This window comes from Chelon labrosus, assembly GCF_963514085.1.
Source record: "Chelon labrosus genome assembly, chromosome: 9".
Classification (NCBI taxonomy): Eukaryota; Metazoa; Chordata; class Actinopteri; order Mugiliformes; family Mugilidae; genus Chelon; species Chelon labrosus.
Window position 1 is genome coordinate 6,804,213 of NC_140359.1, and position 23,327 is coordinate 6,827,539.

Here is a 23,327-nt window from a genome sequence, read left to right on the forward strand (position 1 = left end):
GCTCACCATCTTCCTCTGAATCTGTAAGGTTGGAGTGTCGGCCCCTCTTGGGTGCTAGGTCAGACAACCTCATAGCGGATCGGGCTGGAGGGTAGCGGCGCAGTGGGTGGCCTAGGGGCGTCTCCTCCTCCAGCCTGGGCATAGGCCTCTCTGAATCTGAGTCTACAAAAGGCTCATCCAACACCTCTGTGGTCTCAGATATCGTCTCTGTCACTACGCTGCTGTGAGGGTGGCTGCGCTGGCGAAAGCGTCGCTTCCTAACGGGCTTCTAGGTAGAAACAGATCAGGCAATTAGGTGTGCTACTGAATGTTACCATAAAATACCAACTACAAACTTAGAACCTGGACTGACTGAGATCACTGAATACTGTACAGTTCTAACCTTGCATTTGAGTCCCATGGCTGGTTTCGTGAGGATAGGTGGGGAGCATGCCCTCCTCTCTTCATCTTCTTCGTCATCGTCATCCTCCTCTTCTTCACTGCTTTCACTGAAACAGCTCTTCCTAACAGGGGAAGAATCATTCAACCTGGCCATAACAGGAAGCTGTGTCAGCGCCTCTCCAGGCCCTTCTGTCAGTCTGGGCTTAGGGCCCCTCTTTTTCCTTGGGGGCCGCCCTCTTCGCGTGGGGGTTATGGAGGGGTGCCTGGCCATGTCCAGAGAGTGAAAGGCTGTGGAGTCTGCTTGTCTGTCCAGGGAGAAAAGAGAGGGTGGGCTGCAGGCAGAGCCTGTGGTTTTTCCTCCCTGTGTTCTCTCCTCATCTTCATCATCCTCATCCTCCACCGGACGAATCTTAGGTGGTCGTCCCACCCGGGTGTTGTCCTTCACTTTGCCCCAAGGCCAGTTTTTGGGTGGGCGCCCACGTGGCCTGCGTTCTCCATTTGTTGGAGGAGGGGGTCGCTGTGGTTCTGGGACAGCAGGTGGACAGCGGACGGGAGGAGAAGTTGGAGAGCTGTGGCTAATGGGAAACCCCAGGAAACTCTTTCTTTCCTCTTCCTCTTCCTCCTCCTCTTCCATCATTTTCGCTTGCCGCACGTGCCAAGGCATCGATGTGACCTTATGACTTGGTTTGATCTATTAAGATAATGCACAATAAACATAATTAATATTTGATCAATAAGAATGTACTGCAACTTTGAGACCAATTTGTTGTCTCATATAGAGTAAATAGAAATGCTGCATATTTACCTCCTTGCGGTTGTCCTCCACTGGCTCTTCCTCCTCCTCATCATCGTCATCATCTCCTTCTGCATCTGAGACCACGGTGTTCGTTACAATGACGGGAGTCCAGCGAAGACACTCGGGGTCGACGTCCAGCTGCCGTGGGCGGGCCTTGAGCCGAGCCATGTGGTTAGCTACCAGCTTCTCTCTTCGCACCAGGACCAGTCTGTGCAAGTGAAAACACGCAGGATGAATATGGCAGCGTATGTCAGTACATGTATGCGTACACACTTACGGGTTGATGTGAACTTGTGACAAATATGTATATGGTGTCTTGTGTACCTATTCATAAGTATGCACAGGATTACATGTCTCTTGTGTACCTAAAGTTGAAGGCTTTCACAAAGTCTCTAAACAGGTTTTTCTGGTGCTATACTGGCTTGAGTGTTCACATCACTGTGACATAAAAAACCTTATTTCATAGGTCAATGCTGTCAAACAGTCACAGTCGTAAATCAAAACAGTTCTAATTCTACTGTCGTTCATGGTTTTTGTTCCTGCAGCCTGTTGCTGTAATATTTTCTTTAAGAAGAAATTTGCGGTATCCTAACTGCTGTTGCAGCAGTGCAAATTTTCCCACTGTGGGATAAATAAAGGATTATTTAATCTTATGTTACAGTTACAAATGGTCACCTCAGCAACTTGTTTTTGCTGGTTAGGCCAAGAGTGAGGATTTCAAATTGTATTTAATAGTATGCTTGCATGCAAGTAGTTTTTTGGGCATCACATTGGAGAAAAGTGATGTTAACTAATAGATGTCAAGGTACACAGCTCATATTACAGAGACTGTGTGAGTAATGAACCCTCTAAAGGCGCTTGTATAGTACTGCTGGACCTAAACGCAAGGACCTACGCACGTAGCCAACGGCGGTGCGAGTCATTTATACTTGTGCGCTCGTCAGTCTGGCTCGCTCTGTAACAACGCCACCCGCTAGTTGGCGCTGTGTCTTTTTCACTTTCCACTTCCTGCTTCACTTTCTACAATGGCGACTGAAACACAAGTCATACAAAATATCTGTATCTCCTTCAATGCTTTACTGCAGGCGTGTCAAACACAAGGCCCGTGGGCTAAAACCGGTCCCTCACAGGTTCCAATCTGGCCCATGTGATGAATTTGTGAAGTCAGGGAAAGTGTGAAAATTACATAACACAACACAGAGACCCAAAACTAAACACTAGATGGGAGCAATGTGCTGAAATTGCACTTACTTTTCCCAAGATCTTTCAGGTTGTTCATAAAATGCTTTGTAAAATGATAGTTGCACTAAATCAAAGGGCAAAATCTGGAGTTGTTATTTATAGGTTAATATGCTATTACGATACGGGGCTGGAACGCTTGAGATCAGACTGGGCTGCATGTGGCCCCTGAACTAAAATGAGTTTGACACCCCTGCTTTACTGAGTGTGCAGATCCTCCTCCTGTCTTTCACTGCATTACTGTTAGTTACTTAGTATGCTAATGCAGGAAAAATAATGATGTAAATGATAAAACGTAATAAAGCTACATGGGACTACAGGGGAAGCACTGAAGTGAATATTTGGTTTGTTTGTGGGACTATATAGAATGTATGTTTCTGAGCGTATGTAGAGTCCTGTGTCTAACCTGTCTCCTCTCTGCTCCAGCATGTTGAGGCTGTGCAGGGTGGCGGTGATGTCCTGCGGACAGATCCCTGTAAGTTTGCTAAGTTGTCGTATAGTGATCTGCCGGTCGCGGACCTCGTGGAGACACTCAAGCACCACACTTCGCCAGTAGGCCATGTACGACAGCCTACCCAGGTCAGAGAGAGGCTTCTCTGGAGATCCTGGCTGCCCCTCTCGCTTTGACAGTAAGTAGCCTGCAGGAAGGGAGAAACAAAGGACACAGACATCATGAGTCAAATTGTCTACCAGGAGGGGCAAGTTTCGATAGATACATTTCCTTGTGTTGTCACTATTTATTTAAAGATGATGGCCTTACTGAAGTCGATGAGAAAGCGTCCGTAGCCCTTGCGCTGGTACTGTGGAAGAATCATGATGCATGATACGTTGTATTTCTGTTGACAGTGCTTCTCCTGTAAAGACACAGAAATATTCGGCTGTTACAAAAAATAAAACCACATTACAGAGCAGGTCTGTGAGCATGTACAGCAGGGTGTTGATGGTGCTGCGTCTGCTCACTAACTGCTGTGTTTTGGCAGTGAGGTGGTATGTTAATGGGACAACCTGCGAGTGCAAACTCTAAAGAGGGACAACCGAGCTCACAGCACACAGTGTTAATCTGGGACACAACATGAGCATTTGTATGTCTGTAGAAATGAACAAGTGCAGGGTTATGCAAATGCGTTTCAATTCCATTTAATTGGGAGCTTATATTTGCATTTGGTTGTTTCAGTGAAATGTGATTATACATTAGGGGTTGAGAGTTGTTTGAACACAGAAAATACAAAATCAGGACCTCTCGCTGAGAGGCTGTGGCCAAGAAGGACAGAAACTCATACTACCTTGGAAAAATAGCCGACGAGGTGGCAGCCCTTGCTGTCGTTTTGGGTCAGGACGTAGAAAAGGAAGGGCTCCACATCATAGTAGAGGGTCTTATGGTCCAGGAATAGCTTGGCCAGTAGACACAGATTCTGACAGTAGATTGTGCTCACATTCCCATCGACCTGTTATGGTGAACAAAACACAAACATTGACAGAAAGTTATTTAGAGGGTTACTGCACACTCCATGAAACACTACAGTCTACAGAATTACAGCTTTGAGATACCGGTTGGGAAGTGAAGTGAAGGTGAATGGACTACAAGTTAGTGTGAGGCTATGATCTCTGCCATGTCTCTGGAGACCTTGATAGATAGAGGGTGGAGGAGAGAAACAATGAGTGGTAAAGAGAAGGAGGAAGGTTCAGGCTGGCAACATGCCAGGTATCACTGCTCAGCTCAGAGCGAGGACAGACTGCAGAGCGGGGGGGAAACAGAGGCTGCAGTGGTGATGGCCTGCAGACAACAATACACTGAATTAACCAGCCACTGGGCTGCAGGACCAAGAAGAACAGATGTTAATTGTTAATTGGAGATTATTAATCCATCTAATAATAAGAATTATTTTCCCTTATGATCAAAATAAAACAACACTACGCCATAGCAGGGAAGAATTTCAGGCAATCACCATCAACTAATATGAGTGATTAACGGTGATAGGAAATATTGTGTGCCCAGCATATCCCTCTTTGAATAAGCAGACTATCTTAAACAGCAATGTGTGAGTGTTGATAATAGGTATTAAACACATCTTAAAGGAGGATTTGTTGGTCTGTGAAGTGAGTACAATGGATAACTGTGTATGTTTGTGTGATGTGAAGGAGTTCAAAAGAGTCCTATCCTCCATCCACCTTCATTCAGTCATTTCATCCCTCAGATAATCAGCGAGCCAATTTTTCCTACCACCTCACCTCAAACACAGAGACGTCATCCTTTCTGTAGATCTCATTGGCGGGAGGATGAAACCAGCAGCACTTCTTCATGTGCTGGTAGAGGATGCTGCGACTCTTCATGTAGCGCAGGCAAAACTCACACAGGTAGAGCTTCGGTAGTCTGAAAGGGGATAATAATGTACAGGTTTTTGACCTTATTCTGAAAAAATATTTCTACAAAAGTGTTTTCACGGTTAATGAAAGCTGTTATTCCACATAATATAATGTTGTTGCACATGCAGCAGTGCCACACATTTATGTCTTTCACAGTGTCTATATGTAGGCTCTTCCCCATCCAACGGGGAATGTGGGCTTGTCTTTTGGGTATGTGTTGCAATCTGCAGTAAAAAAATAAATAAACCTAACTGGCATATTACACGTTTCCCAATTTATTTTTTATTAGAAAAAGATTATAATTTTAAATATCCAGATGGAGCATGTTGTTTACATGACCTGTAACAAGTTTTGTTTTGAAGGCCTTAGTAAATGTTACTTCAAAATATTACAATACATAAATGTAAAACATTTTGGGCAGATTTGATTCAGAAGTTACAGAATAAATGAAAATTACTTTGCCTCCCTGGCTGGTTACCTACCTTCTTAGGTGGTACTGTATATAGCCTTACAACAGAGCTCTATTATGCTGGTGGTGTTTCTACTATAAATATAAACTAAGTGTTGCTGTGCTTTACTGAAATGTGTTGGCTCACCTGCTGTACTCCTGTGGGTAGGGAGACGAATACCATGTCTGGATTTCAAATTTGCCAAATTCGATAACAGACGGACAGCGCATCTGAGGGTCTGGTGGACCCGTCACCCCGACTTTCTGTTATGGAGAACAACAAAAACAAAGAACAAAAAGGGAGGGAGCGATGTGTTAAATCAGATCCAGGTTTACTACAAAAGGGATTATCAGATTATGAGTGAAGCAGGGAGATTTCACACTAAGGAGATCACTGGCCTAGGGTCTTTGACACTGGTGAGTCAGGTACCTGGAAGAGCACTGAACACCCATGTACACACACAGTAGCAATGGAAACTTAACAAAGGCAACCAATTGTCATCAGCTCCGCACATTATTCTGAACCTTTTAATGGATGTGTGATAATGCACTGCCTCAGAATCTTTCCAGACCAGTTTGAACATCTCTCCCTGCCATTTATGATCATCATGCACTCCTCTGCTACTCAGCCTAGATAATCACATTGACCCTTTTTACAGTTCATTAACTCTTATTACCCTGGCAGCATTAAACACTTAAATACTAGCATGGATATTCCAGTCAGGATCTAGGATAGTGTTTTAATATGGCTCCCATGACGCTGGCCAAACTTCCACATGCAGTTATGTCAAGAACCGTGGCATTAACAAGGCTAATTTATGTTTCCCCACTGAAACTACTGACTAACCTATCAGGACACTGTCATTACAGCTGCCCTGCTCAATGTTAACCCCATCAAACATAAGCTAACATGAGCATGAGCTAACACTAATGTTATGTGGTTAACTGAGAGATTCCATAGGTCCCATACACTCCTGGGTATGTTGACACTAACTAGCTCTGCCTTTCCAATCACGGAGGAGGGTTTTCCATCAGTCACAAGAATGTAATAAAGTTACTACAAGTACTACAATCACCTATTGTTATTTGCATCTACTGGTCATTTAAAAAGCAAACCTTCTCGCTCTAATCTTCATTTATCATCTTGCTCTGGCCCATGTGTGCTGCATCTATGGTAATGGATGATTTTAATATCCATGCTGAATCTGGCAGCTGTTCTATGCCAAATGAATTTCTTTTCCGCGCTGAAACTCGATGGTCTCTCACAGCTCCTTGACTTTTCCACCCACAAACGTGCCTGCATCCTACAGACCTCATCTGAGCCAGCAATTTCATCTCTTACAACCTGCCAGCTGTTGACTATGCTCTTTCTCACCACATTCTCATCCTGACTGAAACTGAGGTCCTCTACATACCAGATACAATGACTCAAGACTGGCAGCCTCAGTCACTGACCTCTCTCAGGTTCCCGTGCTAATACTGGCTCACTTGACTGTTTGTCTCTTCTTCAGCTTTTTCCTTCTAATTTCTCAACGCATTTAGTATTTTTGTCCCTCGGTCTGCGTACCTGTAGTGCCAGCTCCTGGATGTGTCTGAACAGTTCAATGTCTTTTTCTGTCAGGTTCTCGTGGCCAGGCAGTTTGTCATCTTCATCACGCCAGTCACTGCCCTCCTGATTGTCTGGGGATTCAAAAACAGAGTTGACATTAATGTGACGCCAGGGAGAGGCTTGCTAGTCATGATGCCAAGATGTCTGCTGGTAGATTTTCACAATAGTGTTAAAGTAAAAAAAAAGAAGAAACAAATACCACAGAGGCCAGACAGTCAGCCAACAACAGACAGATTAAGTGAATGATATCAGCCGCACCACCTACAGGATATTAGGCAGGCACTTTTTAATGTTAACACTGACTAAACGAAGTGGGCTAGAAATTCAATGATGTAGTTGAATTAATAAACACAGATTTGAGTCAGCATTTAGTCTGTGTTTCACTTTGTTCTTTTGAACCAATCAAAATTGGTTTTGTTAATTAATAATAGTAGTTATCTGTCTCTGAAACTGAAGTATTCTTCTTTGTGTGTCCTGGGCTATGTGTTACTCCGTGTACTTTTGGGCTCTGAAAATTCAGTATAAATAGAACTGCAGGTGACCACTACAATTCACAAAGTCATTTATTTTATCGCTATGCATTCTTTTTCACAGCTGAAATAAACAAATCAAGTCCACACAATTTTTAGCTTTCTTGCCCTACAACTTCCAAATAAGTACCATCAGGACTGATTCATTTTTTAAATAGGCACAAAGAACACAGAAGCACAGTTGATGCAACACAAAACCAGATGGCACTGCAGTAGTGAGTCTGTTAGAAAAGAATCTTAACCAACAACCACTGAATCAATTCCACAGCTCTGTATGAGTTCAAATAGACCAACTAATGATCAGTGATGATATGAGGAGAAGTTCATCCTTACCACCCCTGTCATCTCCTTCTCCTTTGCGACTGGCTTTCTTTCGTATACGGCATTGCTGCGAGTAGTCTACAACTTCCTGCCGTGCCTTGCGCCCCTCGGGCGATGGCGTGAAGAACTTTGTGAGGGCGTCAATGAGGCCCTTGGTCTTATTGTTGAAGCGTAGGCTGCTGTGAGACAGGTCGTCGTCATCTCGCATTGAAAACAGAAGCCTGTCGTCACCAGGGTATCCCTCGCAGGAGGAGCTGGAGGACGAGTGTGCTGAGGCCGAGCGCTTCCGTCGACCACGCCCTCCCAGCTTCTTGAAGGGCCGTCCCGGCCTGCAGAGGAAGTCAGATTGTGGTTGAGATAGTGTCATTATCAACCATACACTCATTCTGCAGCATAAGAAACGCAAAATACAAAGGGTTCTCACCCCAGATGCGAGTTTACTTCTAGTTTTTTTAAACTTGTGCGTCTGAATCCATCTGATTCCTATTAACAAGGATTTGGTTTGATTCAATACAGCACTGATTCATTTCAGCTCAATTTTGCTTAGTTATAAAGGAGTTGTCATTTTTTGTAGATGTATCTCATTTCAACATATAACCTCTATTTGGCAAATTACGCATATAGCTTTAGTTTTGACCAACTCTTCTCTCTTATATTTTTTAAAGCCACAATGCTGCCACACATCAGCTTACATGCCTGCTGGTTCTCTCAGAGATATAGTAATCTTTTGGATCTCCTTCACATGTGGAATAATCTTCATAGCTTCTAGGTCGTGTTTACTGTGGTCTTTCTTCAGATCTCCACCATGCTGAAACTGCAGAAGATGCCTTTAGTTGATGAAAGCTGTGTACCTGTTCTTGGGCCGTCCCAGTGGTGCGTTGTAGCGTCTTTTGATTTGTGCTGCCTTTTCGTGTAAGAGCTTCCTTCCCTTTTTCCTGGGTTGGCAGATTTGACAAATCCACATGCCTGTGAGAGAGGGAGAAAAACACATTTATTCACACTCACTGCAGTGGATTAGACAAGACAGGCGCCAATAAAGACATGCACAAGCACTTAATGGTGAATCATTAATGTTGTAGGCGACAACTCAGGAGATTATTTAATCATTCACTGCAACTATAATGGTAACAGAACAGTAATGCATGAGCTTTGAGTTTACTTTCAGAGGCAGCACAGATAAAAGTTGAATTCATAAGAGCTGCATATGGGTAATAAAAATGTACGTTGTGAGTCAACGGACAAATCCTGTTTGTTTACCTTTTGGCATCCGCGTGAGGGGAGGATCGCAGCACTCCATGTGGAAGCCCCGGTCACAGGAGTCACAGAACAACATGTTGTCCTGTACAGACAACACACGTACTGATCAATATTAATGTCTTTGGGCTTCAGACCAGATTAGTCTTATAATCGAGTATCTGTATTTGCTAAACATATGTGCACAGTAAAACAAAACTGTATTTCATGAAGTGAGCATGATCCACATCCATTAAGATAGAGATGATCTACTTCTTTATTTTCGTTGAATGGTAAATTTAAGTGAGCTTCCTCATTTTCATGTTTTACTACTATGCCAGTTCTGTGCATCGCAACAGTGTTGTGGATTCTGTCTCACTGTCAAAGTTCCCTACAAACATAGGAATAACAATGATACTCCTCACTTGACAAGTAACAGAAAAGAGTGCAATCACACCGAGGCTGACTAAAATAGCTCAAATCCAGGACCACTGATATGTCTATCAGCATCTCTATCTGGCACTTAGGCAGAGAAGCGAGTGTTCAGAGATACTGTCTGGCTGCCAGTCCGCCATACTCGTTCATCCACTCACCGCATTCTTTCCTTGATCTTGACAGCTGCTGCAAGTCTTGCATTCGATGCACTGCCACCACAGAGCTTTGACTCGCGCTGTGAGCTCTGGGGAGAACTTGAGACAGGACGGGTGGCCTGCAGGTAGACAGCATACACAAACAACGTCACACACTTTTTTTTTTTTTTTTTTGCTGCTGCTGCTGCTGCTGCTGCTGCTGACTGACAGCCATGACCCACTTGCATCATTGTAGGAGGGGAAAGAAGCTCCTTTTGGAATTGAAAGCCCTTACTGAATCAAACCTGGCTGCAAAGAGGGTGTTAAAACATAAATGACAATCTGTCAGAGATGTGCTTTTGCAATGTTTGAAGAGTAGCAAACAAGACGGCCTTGTCTGGGACAGAAATCTACTGAGGGAAGAAGAGGAACACTATCTCTCTTCTGTTTTCAATAACCACTGTCAAGACTGTATCCCAATAAAACGAGATTTCAAAGGGAAATAATTATATTGCATATTTTCAGAAAATATAGACCAGTAGCACTAAAACATGTTAGGTTCAGTTAAGAATGGCATCCTAGGACTGAAACAAGGAAGATTAATACCCAAAGTAACCCAACAAAACGACTATAAAGACTAAGACATTTTCAAACACTCTGTTATGAATATTTTAGCCATTTTAGATACAGAAATCTTGGCAGTTGCAAAGAAGAAAGAACTTAAAATGTCAGTTAGATGCAAAAGTTGAAAGAAGTGAAGCTTCAGTCTACGAGCAAGCGCTTAATGAAGTTGCAAATTTAGCTGAAATGAGCTGGAAATTCTGTGTAAGTTGAAGCACGGAGAGGCAAGCTGTAAGTGATCACTGAAAGCTGATGGACTATCAGCTGAACAGAAATGTAAGTTGATGTGTAAAGACTGAAAGCAGCTAAATCTGTAGACATGTGCGCAGTCAAAGTGTCAGCTGAAGTATAACAGACAGAGCACCAGAGATAGTAGAAGTGTGTGCACTGTAAAGGGCTGAAGGTACAGCTTCCTAAAACTACACTCCACAGTTTGTTGACAGCTCCAAGCTATAAATATATGCTCTTATTTTTTTACTGGGGGGTTGGAGGTGCATTTGCACCTTTTAAAGAACAACAGAAATATATAAATAATAGAGGGCTCCGTTTAAACTAAAAAAGTGTAACCTTGTCACAGACAGTACTGGTGCCTAGGTGGTTCAAAGAAGCTCAGACTTTAATGGTCACAAAGCAGCACTCACCGCTATTGCCACAGTCGGCGCAGGAGATGAGCTCCTCCGGTTTCTTATCGCGATTCTGCTCCTTGGTCCCCAAACAGAAGCTGCAGATGGGGATGGGCTCTGCCACCGGCTGGCAGAGGGACACACCAGAAGGGAAAGCGGTGCAACAGGACAGAGGAGAGAAAGTTGAGACTGTCAGTCAACTGAACAGCTTCATTGTACAAATGAAAACAACAAAGTGGCCTTGTGTGTCCTGCCACAGTGAATGACTGTTGCTGTGTGTATTAACAAACTAGCAGACTGAAAATTACAATGACACCACAGAGCATGTGGATCTGTGAACACAGAGTTTAGGATAATGAAGAGGATGAGAGTTACTGTGATGAGAGAGCTTGTATAATTTATATGGCATGTCATGGTAGATGCTGCCATTGTGTGTCAATGTCTCTGCCGACTCCTGTGCCGTTTGATCAAAAGCTGGAAGTCAAGTTTCTCCGGTTGTTCTGGCTGAGGAGTTTAGTTCCGCTGCAACATGTCTCATTTTGACAATTGTTTCTGAATCATGCCATCAGATATTCAGTTCTGGGGCTGAATAAATCTCTGAGCATGTCTGCCCAGACACGGGAGGTGTATACACACACCAGCCTTAAATCAAACACAACATCTCATACGCACATGAGGATAAACCTAAACCTGGTTTGTATCCAGAAAAAACAAAAAGCAGTACTTTAACAAGTTGTTGGACGTCAAAATCAGACGTGTGTCTATGTGTGTGCAGTTACATTGAAAAAAATCACACCCCCTGAGCACTGCAGGTGCACTTCACACAAACACAAGAGAGGAGGGGGCATGGGGGGAGTCTCCTTCAAAGTTTCTGGAGCCTGGGAGCCCTGAGGGGAAGTGGTGGTTTACTTCTACCTCAGAGTTCACCACAAGCCATTTTCAGCAACATATTCTGTTTTCTACTGAGCAGTGAGCATCAGAAAAACTCAATTATGAATTAATGCCACAATTTCGCAATAATGATTGAACAAGGTTTGCCTTTAGTTACAGCAAAGACAAATGTCCTGAATACAAACAGACAGTTGTAGCATTAAATGACAGGAGAGAAAAACTGTTCAGTTAGCCAATCACTAGTTGTGTACTGTGTCCAAATGAAGATCATTTGTGTGTAATCAATGTGTGCAATTCTAGGTTAAACACACGCACTTGCTAGTTCATTCGGTACACTAGTGAAAACAAATGCATTCTAATATAACAGCCCTGCGCTGAAGCTTCATGAAGGTTATGGTATTCAGCATCTGTTTCCAATAACAGAGAGATGTCAACTGAACTGTGTTTTTATTTTGGAGGCTGTGGTTTGTAGTACTATAGTGTTGCACACACACACACACAACACACTTGACTTACCTCCTTTCTTATGCTGTTTCAACATGACCTGAACATTATGCCAGTCACGAAGGAGGATTTAGTGGAGAACTGTTACATTAGAATGCATTCTTTTTCATTAGTGTACCTAACGTTTTGGCAAGTAAGTGTACATAAACCCTCCATACGTGGAAGGTTCAGCCAATGTCAACTATAGTCATTTAGTGGCAATAATGACTGAACTGAGTGCCAGGAAAATTCAACACAAATCAAAAACAAGTGTACACAGCAGAGAACAGCAGTAGAACATATCCAAGCCACTAAATATAAGCCCAGGTATAGTGTATTCATCAGGGGGAAAAAATGGTGTAGTTCAGCCTGCCTACAGCAAGCTGTCCTCAACGACTGTGTGAGAAAAGCACTGGTGATGGACACTCTGGAGGAGCTACAGGGCTCCGTGGCTGAGATTTGAAACACTTTGCTTAAGACATCTGTTGCCCGACTGCCTCCACATTCTCAGCTTTATGGCAGAACAGCAAAGAGAAAAAACAAGTCGTATGACATCTGGACTGGTGCTTGCCAGCAGCCATGAGGGATAATGTGAAACACAGTGGAAGAAGCTTCGACTATGATCTGGCACTGACATGGAGCTTTTTATCGTTTTAAACTCTTATGCTTGGTGTGATTCTCACATAGCTCATATCCGCATAACTGTGAACACATCCTTTGCAACAGGAAAGCTTTTCTGCCACTGAAGGCAGGGGACAACAGGACTGCAGCACTATGCAGCAGTGGAACTTGCACATGGAAGAACACTGATGCCCAAACATAAAGCTAAAAACAACAACATCATTCTGGAGGACATAAGTCAACCTGAAAAACTAAATCCAATTCCAAAACTTGACAAATTGTTCTTTACTCCCAGAACTCCTGAAGCTTGACAGAGCTGCAGGAGTGTCACAATGCTCATAGCTTAACTGAATATTCAGCACGTTGTGTATTATATTTAAGCTTAATTAAGATAAATCTGCACTGATCTGTTTTCACTTTTACTTTGTCTTTTTATGTTAAGTGTCAAGCCTAATTACCCCACTAATTACTCAAAGTGGTGATACTATAGAACATAAAACGGCCTGGGGAACAAGAATGCTTTAGAGACGTAACAAAAAAGCCAAATCTTTCAATACTTTGAAATGATTCATACTAATCTATACTGTATCTGAGTCAAATAACATTTTTCATTGTTGACACTTCCTAAGCGTGCTTACAGTATCATAATACAAGGAAACGGACGCACAAAAAACATCACGTTTTGCTAAGACTGCATCAACTGGCTGTTGATTCAGTTAGTAATTTATGAGGCTGCGTACTTGTAAACACAGGTATATTATTCTCCTTTCAAAAAAACATCTGCCGGCACTTTTAATCTTACCAGGAAGTAAGCCCCAGGCCTGCAATAATGTATAATGTTTAAAAAGGCAGATAATGTAATCACATGGCAAGCCACTAATATAAAACAGGTTAGGATTGTAAAAAAATAAAATAATAATAGAAGAAAAAAAGGTGAGGACATTAAGTAAATAAACAAAACGTGCCACAACTGGACAAAACCTTATATGGCAATCTTTTGGGGGAAAGTCAGAGTCCAGAAGTTAAATGTCCCATATGCAAATCCTTTATTTACAAAGTTCAGCCACTGCTAGCTAGCTGTCCCCGACCTATCCTCGCTTGTGTTTCTCTACCTGCAGGATGGCATGGGTTTGCTCCACCATCTTCGACTGGGAGACGGGACGGGCAGGTGCTAGCTAGTTCTCAATGGCCTACATTTAAAATAAAATGAAAAAAATAGCACTTTTTAATGAAAGGAGCTATACGAATCTCTAAAAAACAGATCACATGCCAAATTAAGAGTGTCTTTACCTATGTTGATCTCTAATTAAAGAGCCTGAGAATTAGTACATATTATTTACTTCTCAAAAATACCCTCACGCCTTACTATGAATCCATAGGAAAGAAGACAAAAATACTTGAGCATTTCAGAGTTTATATTCAAGCAAATCCCTCATGACAGGTGAACCTCACCACCCTACAATGCCAAGGTGAATAAAAAAAATTTATATACTAATCTATACAAGTTAGCGGTTGATAGTTTGGAATTAATAAATCACTTAAAACAACCTTTTAGGAGGCCACAGCCATTATATGTTCTTTGTAACTTTCAAATTCAAATATCAAAAAACACTAACATTACATTCACTGAAGTTGGTGTTTTCAGGTTTTCTACAGCACAACAGTGTAGCTGCAGAGAGCTAGGTAGGTAGGCAGCATGTCCTCGCAGTGAGGAGACAGGGACAAGAGCTTGATTTATTGGGTTCATTTCCTTCTGACTCAGGCTGCTTCCAACACCCTCCGCTACTCCTTACCCACCTCACATAACACAGGGACTGAGAGACACAAAAGGGATGCAGTGAGAGAGTTAAGGGAAGCAAGAGGTAAACAGAGAGAAAAGGGTTGCAGAGAATGAGTGGTGAAGAGAGAGGCAGATAAGCAGAGACATGCAGGGTGCAGAGAGGAAGGCAGAGGCTTACCAGTGGATCAGCGAATAAGCACTGGCTTTCTAATTATGAGAAGTCTTTACATGTACGAAGATAATATGCAGAAAAAAAGATAGAAAATGGCCATCATGTAATGATTTCACATGAACCCTTATTGATCACCATACTATCTGAACATCTAAACCGAAAATAACACTGACCTATGAAACAAACCAACTAAACTACTGAAGAGAAATGGAAGTCGGCCGCATGAAGAAAGGACGAGGAGTGAGAAGAAAAAAGACAGAGCGAGGACAAAAATAACAATCCAAAAGGCAAGAGCGGGAAGGAAATGGAAAGCGTAAAGAAAGAGAGAAAATCTGCAGCAGCAGTCCTCAGAGCAGCCTGCGTGCGACCAACACCTCAATCATTCCTGACACTTAACCCCTTCCCCACTGGAGCAGGTCAACTGCTCCCGCTCGCGCTGTGAGCGCTTGAGTAAACACGAGCTGCGAGCGAGCGTTGCCTTTCACACACCTTGTATAGAGACCCACACTACAGTAAGGCTTCAGTTACTGGCTGCCACTGTAAGTTAATCCCCAACAGATACTAAAAAATGAAAAGCTAATCCTTCCTTCATGACAGCGATATTGGAACAGCGAAACACAATCCTCAAATTTCTCCTGAGAGATGTTTTTCCTCCCCGTTTCAGCCTTTTTCTACCTCAGCCAGCACTGGTTGCCAGGATCACTCTTACACCACATTGGCACTCTAGAAATGTCTCACGTTAACTGACTGACTTGAGAGTCGTGGCCAACATTACTTAATGCGCGCGTGCATATCTATTTTAAGCACACATGGACAGGTTAATGGACACATGCACATAAATAAGATTTTCCGGGAGCAGAGGGCTCTGCTAGAGAAAAAGACACACCTCATGGTAACTGCTAGCAACTAGCTGAATTGAGAGAGTGGCCCTGAAACACCACCTTCACTCTATACAAACCTGTCTTACAAGTAACAGGCTTCTCTATAAACACACCTAAACACAAACAGAAGACAAAATAATGTGACACACCCACCTATGTTTGGATGGATCTCTTAAGCACAGTAATGTCAAACATGCTCTTTCTTTCCTTTTCTGTAGCATTGAACTTCAATGTTAGGTAGTGCTTTGTTTTGAATTCAAATGGTTGAAATGAATACTTGAGGCAACACGTTGCATTATCTAAAACCTTTTACAGGGAGATAATAGGTTATAGAAACTACTGCTGGTCTTGACCCGGTTTCCTATTTATGTGGCGACTTCTCTTATCTAAAGAAGAGTACAGGAGAGTGAGACAGTAAGGAGAGAACAAAGGAGGCAGGACGAAGAGAGAAGGGGAAATGGAAGAGGAGGGGGGAATAAAAGGCAATGGGAGAAAATAGAAAGAGAAAAGCATTGCTGTTGTCCTTGTCTCGTCTCAAGTCAAGGATCTCATTAACATGGGAGCCCAATCTCAGCCGCGCCCCCCACCCCCACACCCTATGTGCGCCCCCACCTCGAACACAAACTCATTGATCACTGTTACAGAACATGCCGTGCAAGCAGAGACAACAAACCAACACATGTGCATTTATTCCAAAAATCATTTGATGATCTAAGCGCTAGTATACACAACCTGGGTGAGCCATTTACATGCATGGATGACATCGGCTGAGGCAAAGAGTAAACATCTCAAATATGTAATCCCCGCAGCCCCTCTAGCCAGGTAATGGCTTGAAAACAACCAGTCTGCTTTCTTTTGTGTGAGATCTACAACAACCTGAGGAAGTTGTAATAAAGTGTTGTGCCAACGTGAACCTCCTCTCAGCCAAGCATCACCCTCCATTAAAGTCGAGGTTAGAGAGGGAGCACAAAGCTAAATCACAGCATCAAACGGAGCGGGGCTGGCCGGACTCCAGCCGTCACTTCCACAGCTGCTCCCCACATTGGCTCTATTTGTAGGGTGGTGGGGTTAGCCATACGCAAGGCCTCACACAGCTACACTTCCCATGCCAAATGCCATTCACATCACAGTCACTGGTGAGCTCGGGCTAACTGCTCCCGATGAGCGATGGCACTAATGCCTCTTCTATAGACTCACGGCCAGCTGCATCAGTTCCAGGTGGTTCTTCTGCTGCTCACAGGGTCATATGGGCTTCAAAATAGTAACCATTGTAAGTGTATAAACAATGTCTACAAAGTACTTAACATGTCAAGCATAACAGACGTTAGTGCAAAGAGATGCAGTGCATCCCTTCTGCGGGAAAAAATGAAAAAATAAAATAGAGGTAGTCCAAATAAAAACTGCTGACAGCAGGTTTTGTGGCTTGGATCTTTTGCGCTTAAAAAAACGACTGCTGCTGAAGAAATTCTGGTTCTTCTGGTGTGGCAGCAACAAAAAGAAGAGCACAACTACAGCTTTGTTTTTCTACTGATTTAGGGTTAAACTAATAACCATTTGTACTATCAGTCAAATTGAAGATTATTTTCTCAATTTACTGATACATTTGATCCATAAAAAGTCAGAAAAGACGGTAAAACACCAATGTTTTGATATTGGCAGCTGTCCACCGTACTCAACTTGATTAACGCTTTATCAACATAGTCTCAATTAATCTTCTAACCATCAAATAACTGATTATATAAGCAGCCTCTTCATTTGCAGACACTTTGAATAAGCAAAAGCTCGACCGAGTTTCCATTCCTTCGATGATGTGTGCCACCAAGTGTCAAACAAGAACTGGGCTTGTGGTGGCAATGACGCATGAGCATAAAGCTGGATAGAGAAATAGGCCCTTTTTAACTTTAAGACACTAATAACAGGTCAATTGAGGCCCTGGCTTTAGAAACATGGTAACTTGCCCTTAACGCTTGTCAGGGAAATAGTAGGTGGAACCAAAGAATTGCTACAAGTTTAACTCTGTGAAAAATGATAACTGAATTTCAAAAACAAGCTGACCACGGGAACACCATTTCACAGCACCCAAATGAGTCATTTTCCCAGCATTCCTTTGGTGCCCCACTAACCCTGGGAATGCTTCCATCCACCAAGCGAACATACAAAATCCTCTCCTGTGACTACATAACATGATGTGGCGGCAATGGGGGATGGGAAAGGGGAGAGACAGAAAAAGAGGAAGAGGCAGGTTTCACCCAAGGCATATAATCAATGTCTGGGGGCATTATGTATTCACTGTCCTCTGAGTGACAATATGTGATGTCTTCACCTTGAGCAAACGCAAGCAGGGGTAATGTGTGTGAAGTTATAGAGACAGGTGGGGGGGCGATTCAATATGGGCAAACTGGAGTGAATTACAAATCTATCCATTACAGTTCGTAACAAGCCATGCCTAATGTAGCAGCGCTTCCACACTGAACCATCAGCTTCCACGATGCTAACATTAGCCAAACCTGTTATGAGGTCAATGGAACACAACACAGCGTACGGGTACACAATGTGGCTGTGCATGTTGTTCAAAAGTCACTCTTTTCACACGTCCTCGTCGTGACACTGCATGGCGACATCGAGAACTCTGGTTCACCCCGCTCCAGCTGTTGGGGAGAGGGCAACCACAGGGCAGGAAGATTGCTCTTGCCTATTATGATGGGATGAATATCACACAAGCACACTCACACACACAAAACTATATACCCACACCGATATATACACAAAGGCTCAGCCCATCCCACCTAATGGCCATAGCATCACAGTGCTAACGGGCGCTCAGGGAGGCAATGAGGTTTGCCATCTATATATCCATGACCCCTAGATGACTTGGCTCCCCCATTCACCTCCCCCTTCATGACCTGGCAATGGCACTCAATTAGGGTGAGAGGGGGGAGACAGAGAGACAGAAATAGGGTCTGGGATCCCGTTTGAATGGCGCGCCCTGATGCAAACATTGGCGTGTTGAGTACACAAATCTCCAAGCAAATGGGGTCAAAGCTAGTGCTTAGCCATTTGTTTTGATTTTCCTCCCCCCTCTGCCTTTACTCACACTCTCTCTCCCCCTTTCCTTGGGAAATCATAACTGTTAGCAATCATGCGGGGAAATATGGCCATGATGCGCCAGTAGAAAAGCAGTGAGCGGAGGAGACGAATCATGCAACACCCGTCTGTCTTTAGTACACACAGTTTCATCTCTCTGACACATATGCCACTTGCACATCCAGAACACAACAACAACCAGGCACACAAACACACATGATTGAGGGGCAATAAGGCTGCTTCTCCGGAAGAGATATATCAAGGCACCAACACAAGAAAAAGCAGGGAAGAACAGTAAAAAGGACTGCGTGAATGCCAGACATAAATGTCAACTTCCTGACTGCTACGGCAGCTTCTCCATGTCCTATCTAGCCTGACGCCTCACAAAGAAACACCAAAGACTCCCTATGCATGCCACGACATTTAATTTACAATCTCAGACTGATTTATTGCAACGAGGGAGCATTTTAAGCTCTTAATGCAAAAATTCACTCTCTTGGTGCATAAAAACATAGATTCGCCTCATAGATTCACCTATGCAGAAACAGTGTATTTACACTGAGGTATGCTTTACTTTGTTTGTGTTTGCATTTGCCTGGGTGGCAGTGTAGTAGGCTGATTAGTAGCTGAGTCAGAAAGGAGGAGGAGGCTGATCTCTGTTCTTCTTAAGAGGTGGACCATCTGCAGCCAAGCAGGTCACTGTGTGAGGCCAGCCCCATGTGACTGCAGCCTGCTCTCTAGGCTAATCCTACTCTCTGTGTGCATGTACGTGTATCAGTGTCTTTACCAGGAGCCCCTGTGGCTGCACAGACACGTACACACACACACACGTACACACACACACACACACACACAGAGGCCAGACAAAGCCAAATGGCAGTCAAAACAGTGGCAAGGAACAGTCTACTGTCCTCCGGATCTAAGGGCTGTCTGATATGAGTGTTCGCATGATGGGCTGCTTGGCTGGCAGTTACTAGTATGAAGCTCTACTTGCATGCTGGCTGCAGGAATGTATACTTTGTATGTCTGCATATCTGATCAAATGGATTTATGACATGTAAATAGCAAGCGTTCGTGGTGTCAAGTTAGAATCCATGTGTTTCTTTCTTTGCATGCAACAGTATGGGTTTGAGTGTGTATGTGTCTCTGGCCCTAAGAACTAGAGGTTAGCAGCTGGCTGCTCTCTGATCGGGTTACAAAAGTGGGTGTGTTCCCTCTCTCCTCTGTCGCCTGCATGTCTGCCTCTGCCTCTGCCTCTCCCTCTCTCCCTCTCTCCCTCTCTGTCTCTCTCTCTCTGTCTCTAACTCATTCTGTCTCCCTCACTTTCTTCTCCTGCCTCTTCCCCCTGTTCTGGTTACAGAGGCCCGGAGCTTGCGTCATCCAGGCCTCTCCCTCTGGCACCACTACAGACCACCTCTCTCTTGCTTGTCTATGTGCCTCCCCGTCCCTCACTTCCTTTCTTTCTTCCTTCCATCTCCTGACAGCTCCTGACTGGGAGCAACCCTGCAGCTGGTCTACACTCACTGCAGGAGGCTGGGAGGCATGCAACTCTCTCCCCTGACCTACTCCTCCTATGCTGCTGAAAAACTGTCCCACCAGCCGCCCACCCAGCATCGCTCCAGTATTGCCCGCCTAGAACACATCACAAACACCTGGGATTTTATCGCTCACACATCCACACAAAGAAGCAATATGGCACTGCCCAACACGGGCATAGTAGTTGTGTACATAGTTGTGTCTAATGTTATGTTGTCAACACAAAGATGCAAACTCCATACTCCCAATAACGGCCGATTTCACAACTGTTGCTGTGCAGTTTTTTAGACTAACTGTAATGTGCTACACCATATCCTGGATGAAAACTCGCAACCGACATTCACAGTGTCAAAGACCATACTATCCTCTAGTAAATCACAGCCTTGTACGGCACGGCCAGACTGAACAAACAGAGAAAATGTAGTGCCAACGACTCAGGTGTTGCTCGTTGAGAACTCTTGGACCATTCTGGAAGTGCAGCAGCTATTATGCAACAAGAATATCTGTTGTGGGGATTATAAAAAAAGACTCAGATGGATTGTTTTCTTCTACAATCATAGCTCAAGTTCTTAAGTTAACTGAGAAGCACATCAGATATCTTAATTTCTTGTCACAACAGCCTCAACAGCAGCTGTTGTTTCAACAGGATATCCGCGATTTTATCAGAACCATCTGATGAACGCATACAACAGTGTGCTTTACACCCATTTATTTTTTTTATATCTTGATCTTGATCTCAAATACACCTCAGAGATTAGCAACACACAATGGCAACAGTGTTATACACAATCTCTCAAATAAAAAGAAATACTTGGCACATCCAAATAGTAAATATCACACCTGTGTGCCTATCATAAATGTGACGGGATGTTTACTTTGTTAATGTACTTTATCAATGTGTGCAAGTTCATGAACAGAGTACGACATGTTTGTTTGCGTTATGTAGAGACATTACCTTGTCTTTCTCATGTGGCAGCAACCGGACAGGTGGAAGTGATTCCAAAGACACCGTCCCGGTCCCGTCATCCTGGGTGCTGCTACGGCTGATGAGCTGGAACAGTGGACCCTGCTTGGCCACGCGTCCGTGTGCCACAGCCCTCTTCAGGGCCACCCTCAACTGCTGGTGGAAGAGGCCAGATCCCACAGAGCCGCTGCTTGACAGGTAGGCCGCCACATCAGCCTGGCACTTGAGAAAGCGCTCAATGTTCTTTAAGCCGGAGCCGCCAGGCTCATGAAGACCCTCCAGTGCCCGCTTTATGAGCTTGTTCCAGTCGAGCCCCGGTTTCTTCCCCGAATGCGAGTGAGAGCTACCGCCGCCACCACTGCTGCCACCACTGCCACCACCTCCTCCACTTCCTCCTCCACCTCCTCCTCCAGAGCTGCCACCCCCCTTGGGCTTTGGCAGAGCCAAGCGCCCTGGGTTATCTGGGTCCTTGTAGGAGTTGAGACCTTTGTTGGTGACCTTAAGTATGGTACCATCCTTGACGCTAAGTTCTAATTGCTCTAAAACTGTTTTGCGGTCCAGACCATGGGACATGGAAACTGCATTGCAAATGCGCTCCTCTGATGGTCGCTGTTTCTGCTTCTTAACTTTTTTGATGGCCTCTAGGATCCATTGAGTGTACGTTGGGTTTGCCAGTTTCACCATGGCTGCGGTCTGGGAGGGTGCAGTGGCCCTGGGGCCCTACTGCAATGACCGCGCACAAAAAATAGATATTGTAAGCCAAGGAAACACCGGGCCTGCGCCGTAGCGCCGCCGCCTCCTTTTCCTCTTTGCCCTCTAACTGCTTACTATCCCTTGTCCTGGGGTCGCACAGAGAGTCCCTCTGAAGCCGAGTGTGAGCAGCACGGAAAGGAGCAGCTGATCATAGCACAAACCCCCGAGGCAACCGTCAACCCAATAAATTCTGGTCCACCCACCACCCTCTCCTAGCCAGGTGAAAATCCCTGGCAAGAAGCAGGGGGAGTGGAGGAAGTAGCAGGTCTATTAGCAAGGTATTCACAATGCACAAGATAGGGGTAGAGTAGATCTTGATGATAAAAGGGCCTTTCACAAAAATGAGGTGTTTCCCACTTAAAGTGTCACAAATCCTATACACAGGTAATAACACCTATTTAGTGTTGCAAACAAGCCAATTCTCAATGGGAGTTGTGGGAGATGACCATGACCTCCAGGACATGAAATTCGTGTTTTAGTGATAAAAGCGGGAGCAAAACAGCAAATATTCTCATGTGGATAACAGCACTCTAGAAGAAGATGATTCTTCTCTCCATCCAAGTTTCCTCGTCTTCTCTTTTTCCGTTTTGCTATCTTCTGCTCCTCCAGCAGTCTGGCCTTCTCAGCTCTGGGATGGAACAGATATCTCACCCCAGGGAGCAGCCAGGGCTGATCACCTTCATGCCTACTGCACTTCAGTAGCTGACGAAAACTGTGGTAAAAAGAAAACAACACAGAGAGACAGAGGTTAGAGAAACACCACAGAGAACAGGTGAAACTATTTATGTTAAATGGTGAATAAAATATCACAGCAGTCTGAAACGAATGATTAATATGCATGAGATACAAATGACCATAAAGAGGATAGCGCCTTTAAACAACACTGGCACCACTACGTTATGTTTTCAGACACATTATGTAAACAAAGCCATGCTTTCCTTTTGAAACACCACCATGATGTTCTTGAAATCACCACTGTTAACTTGGAAATTAGGAAGAGGAGAAAACACTCTTCCGATAAGTCAGCCTGTTTAATTTTTTGTAAACAATTATGCAGGTCACTTATTTTACGTTTAGTAAAGGATCAGTACTGTCTGCAAAAAGCTGTGACCACAACATATAATAAGCATTAGTAATACCACAGATATGTCACATAGTAGTGTAAATTGTGAAGTAAACAGTTAACAACGTTATCCTAAAAACTAAAAAGTTGACAACTTGGGACAGTTGGGTTGCTAACGTAAACATGATGCAGTCGAAGCACAGCAGCAGTTAGCAAACATTAGCCAAGAGGCCGGCTAAAAATCAAAGCCAAGTTAACTATCGTATTGCCAAACAGTTTCCTGTCGTGCTGTTTACTTTCGCTGATATTGTGTCAGGCGGCGAAGTATGTGACAACAAACCTTCCCGCTAACTGCTGTTGTTAAG

General features: G+C 43.9%; 1 protein-coding gene across 3 annotated transcripts in view; it reads right to left on the minus strand.

Annotated features, from left to right (window-relative positions):
* Positions 1-23,327, minus strand: part of kat6a (K(lysine) acetyltransferase 6A) — a 30,180-nt gene that overhangs the window by 5,867 nt on the left and 986 nt on the right. For 2 of the 3 annotated variants that reach the window (XM_084551471.1, XM_084551472.1), the window contains exons 2-16: positions 21,138-22,611; positions 10,753-10,861; positions 9,515-9,630; positions 8,946-9,027; positions 8,540-8,654; positions 7,701-8,017; positions 6,796-6,908; positions 5,377-5,492; positions 4,646-4,787; positions 3,700-3,861; positions 3,177-3,270; positions 2,823-3,054; positions 1,187-1,385; positions 383-1,072; positions 7-268 (exon numbers count right to left, since the gene is read on the minus strand). In XM_084551471.1, coding sequence (XP_084407597.1) covers positions 7-268; positions 383-1,072; positions 1,187-1,385; positions 2,823-3,054; positions 3,177-3,270; positions 3,700-3,861; positions 4,646-4,787; positions 5,377-5,492; positions 6,796-6,908; positions 7,701-8,017; positions 8,540-8,654; positions 8,946-9,027; positions 9,515-9,630; positions 10,753-10,861; positions 21,138-21,830 — 3,442 coding nt within the window. In that variant the 5' untranslated portion in view covers positions 21,831-22,611. The other variant, XM_084551473.1, reaches the window with a different exon arrangement.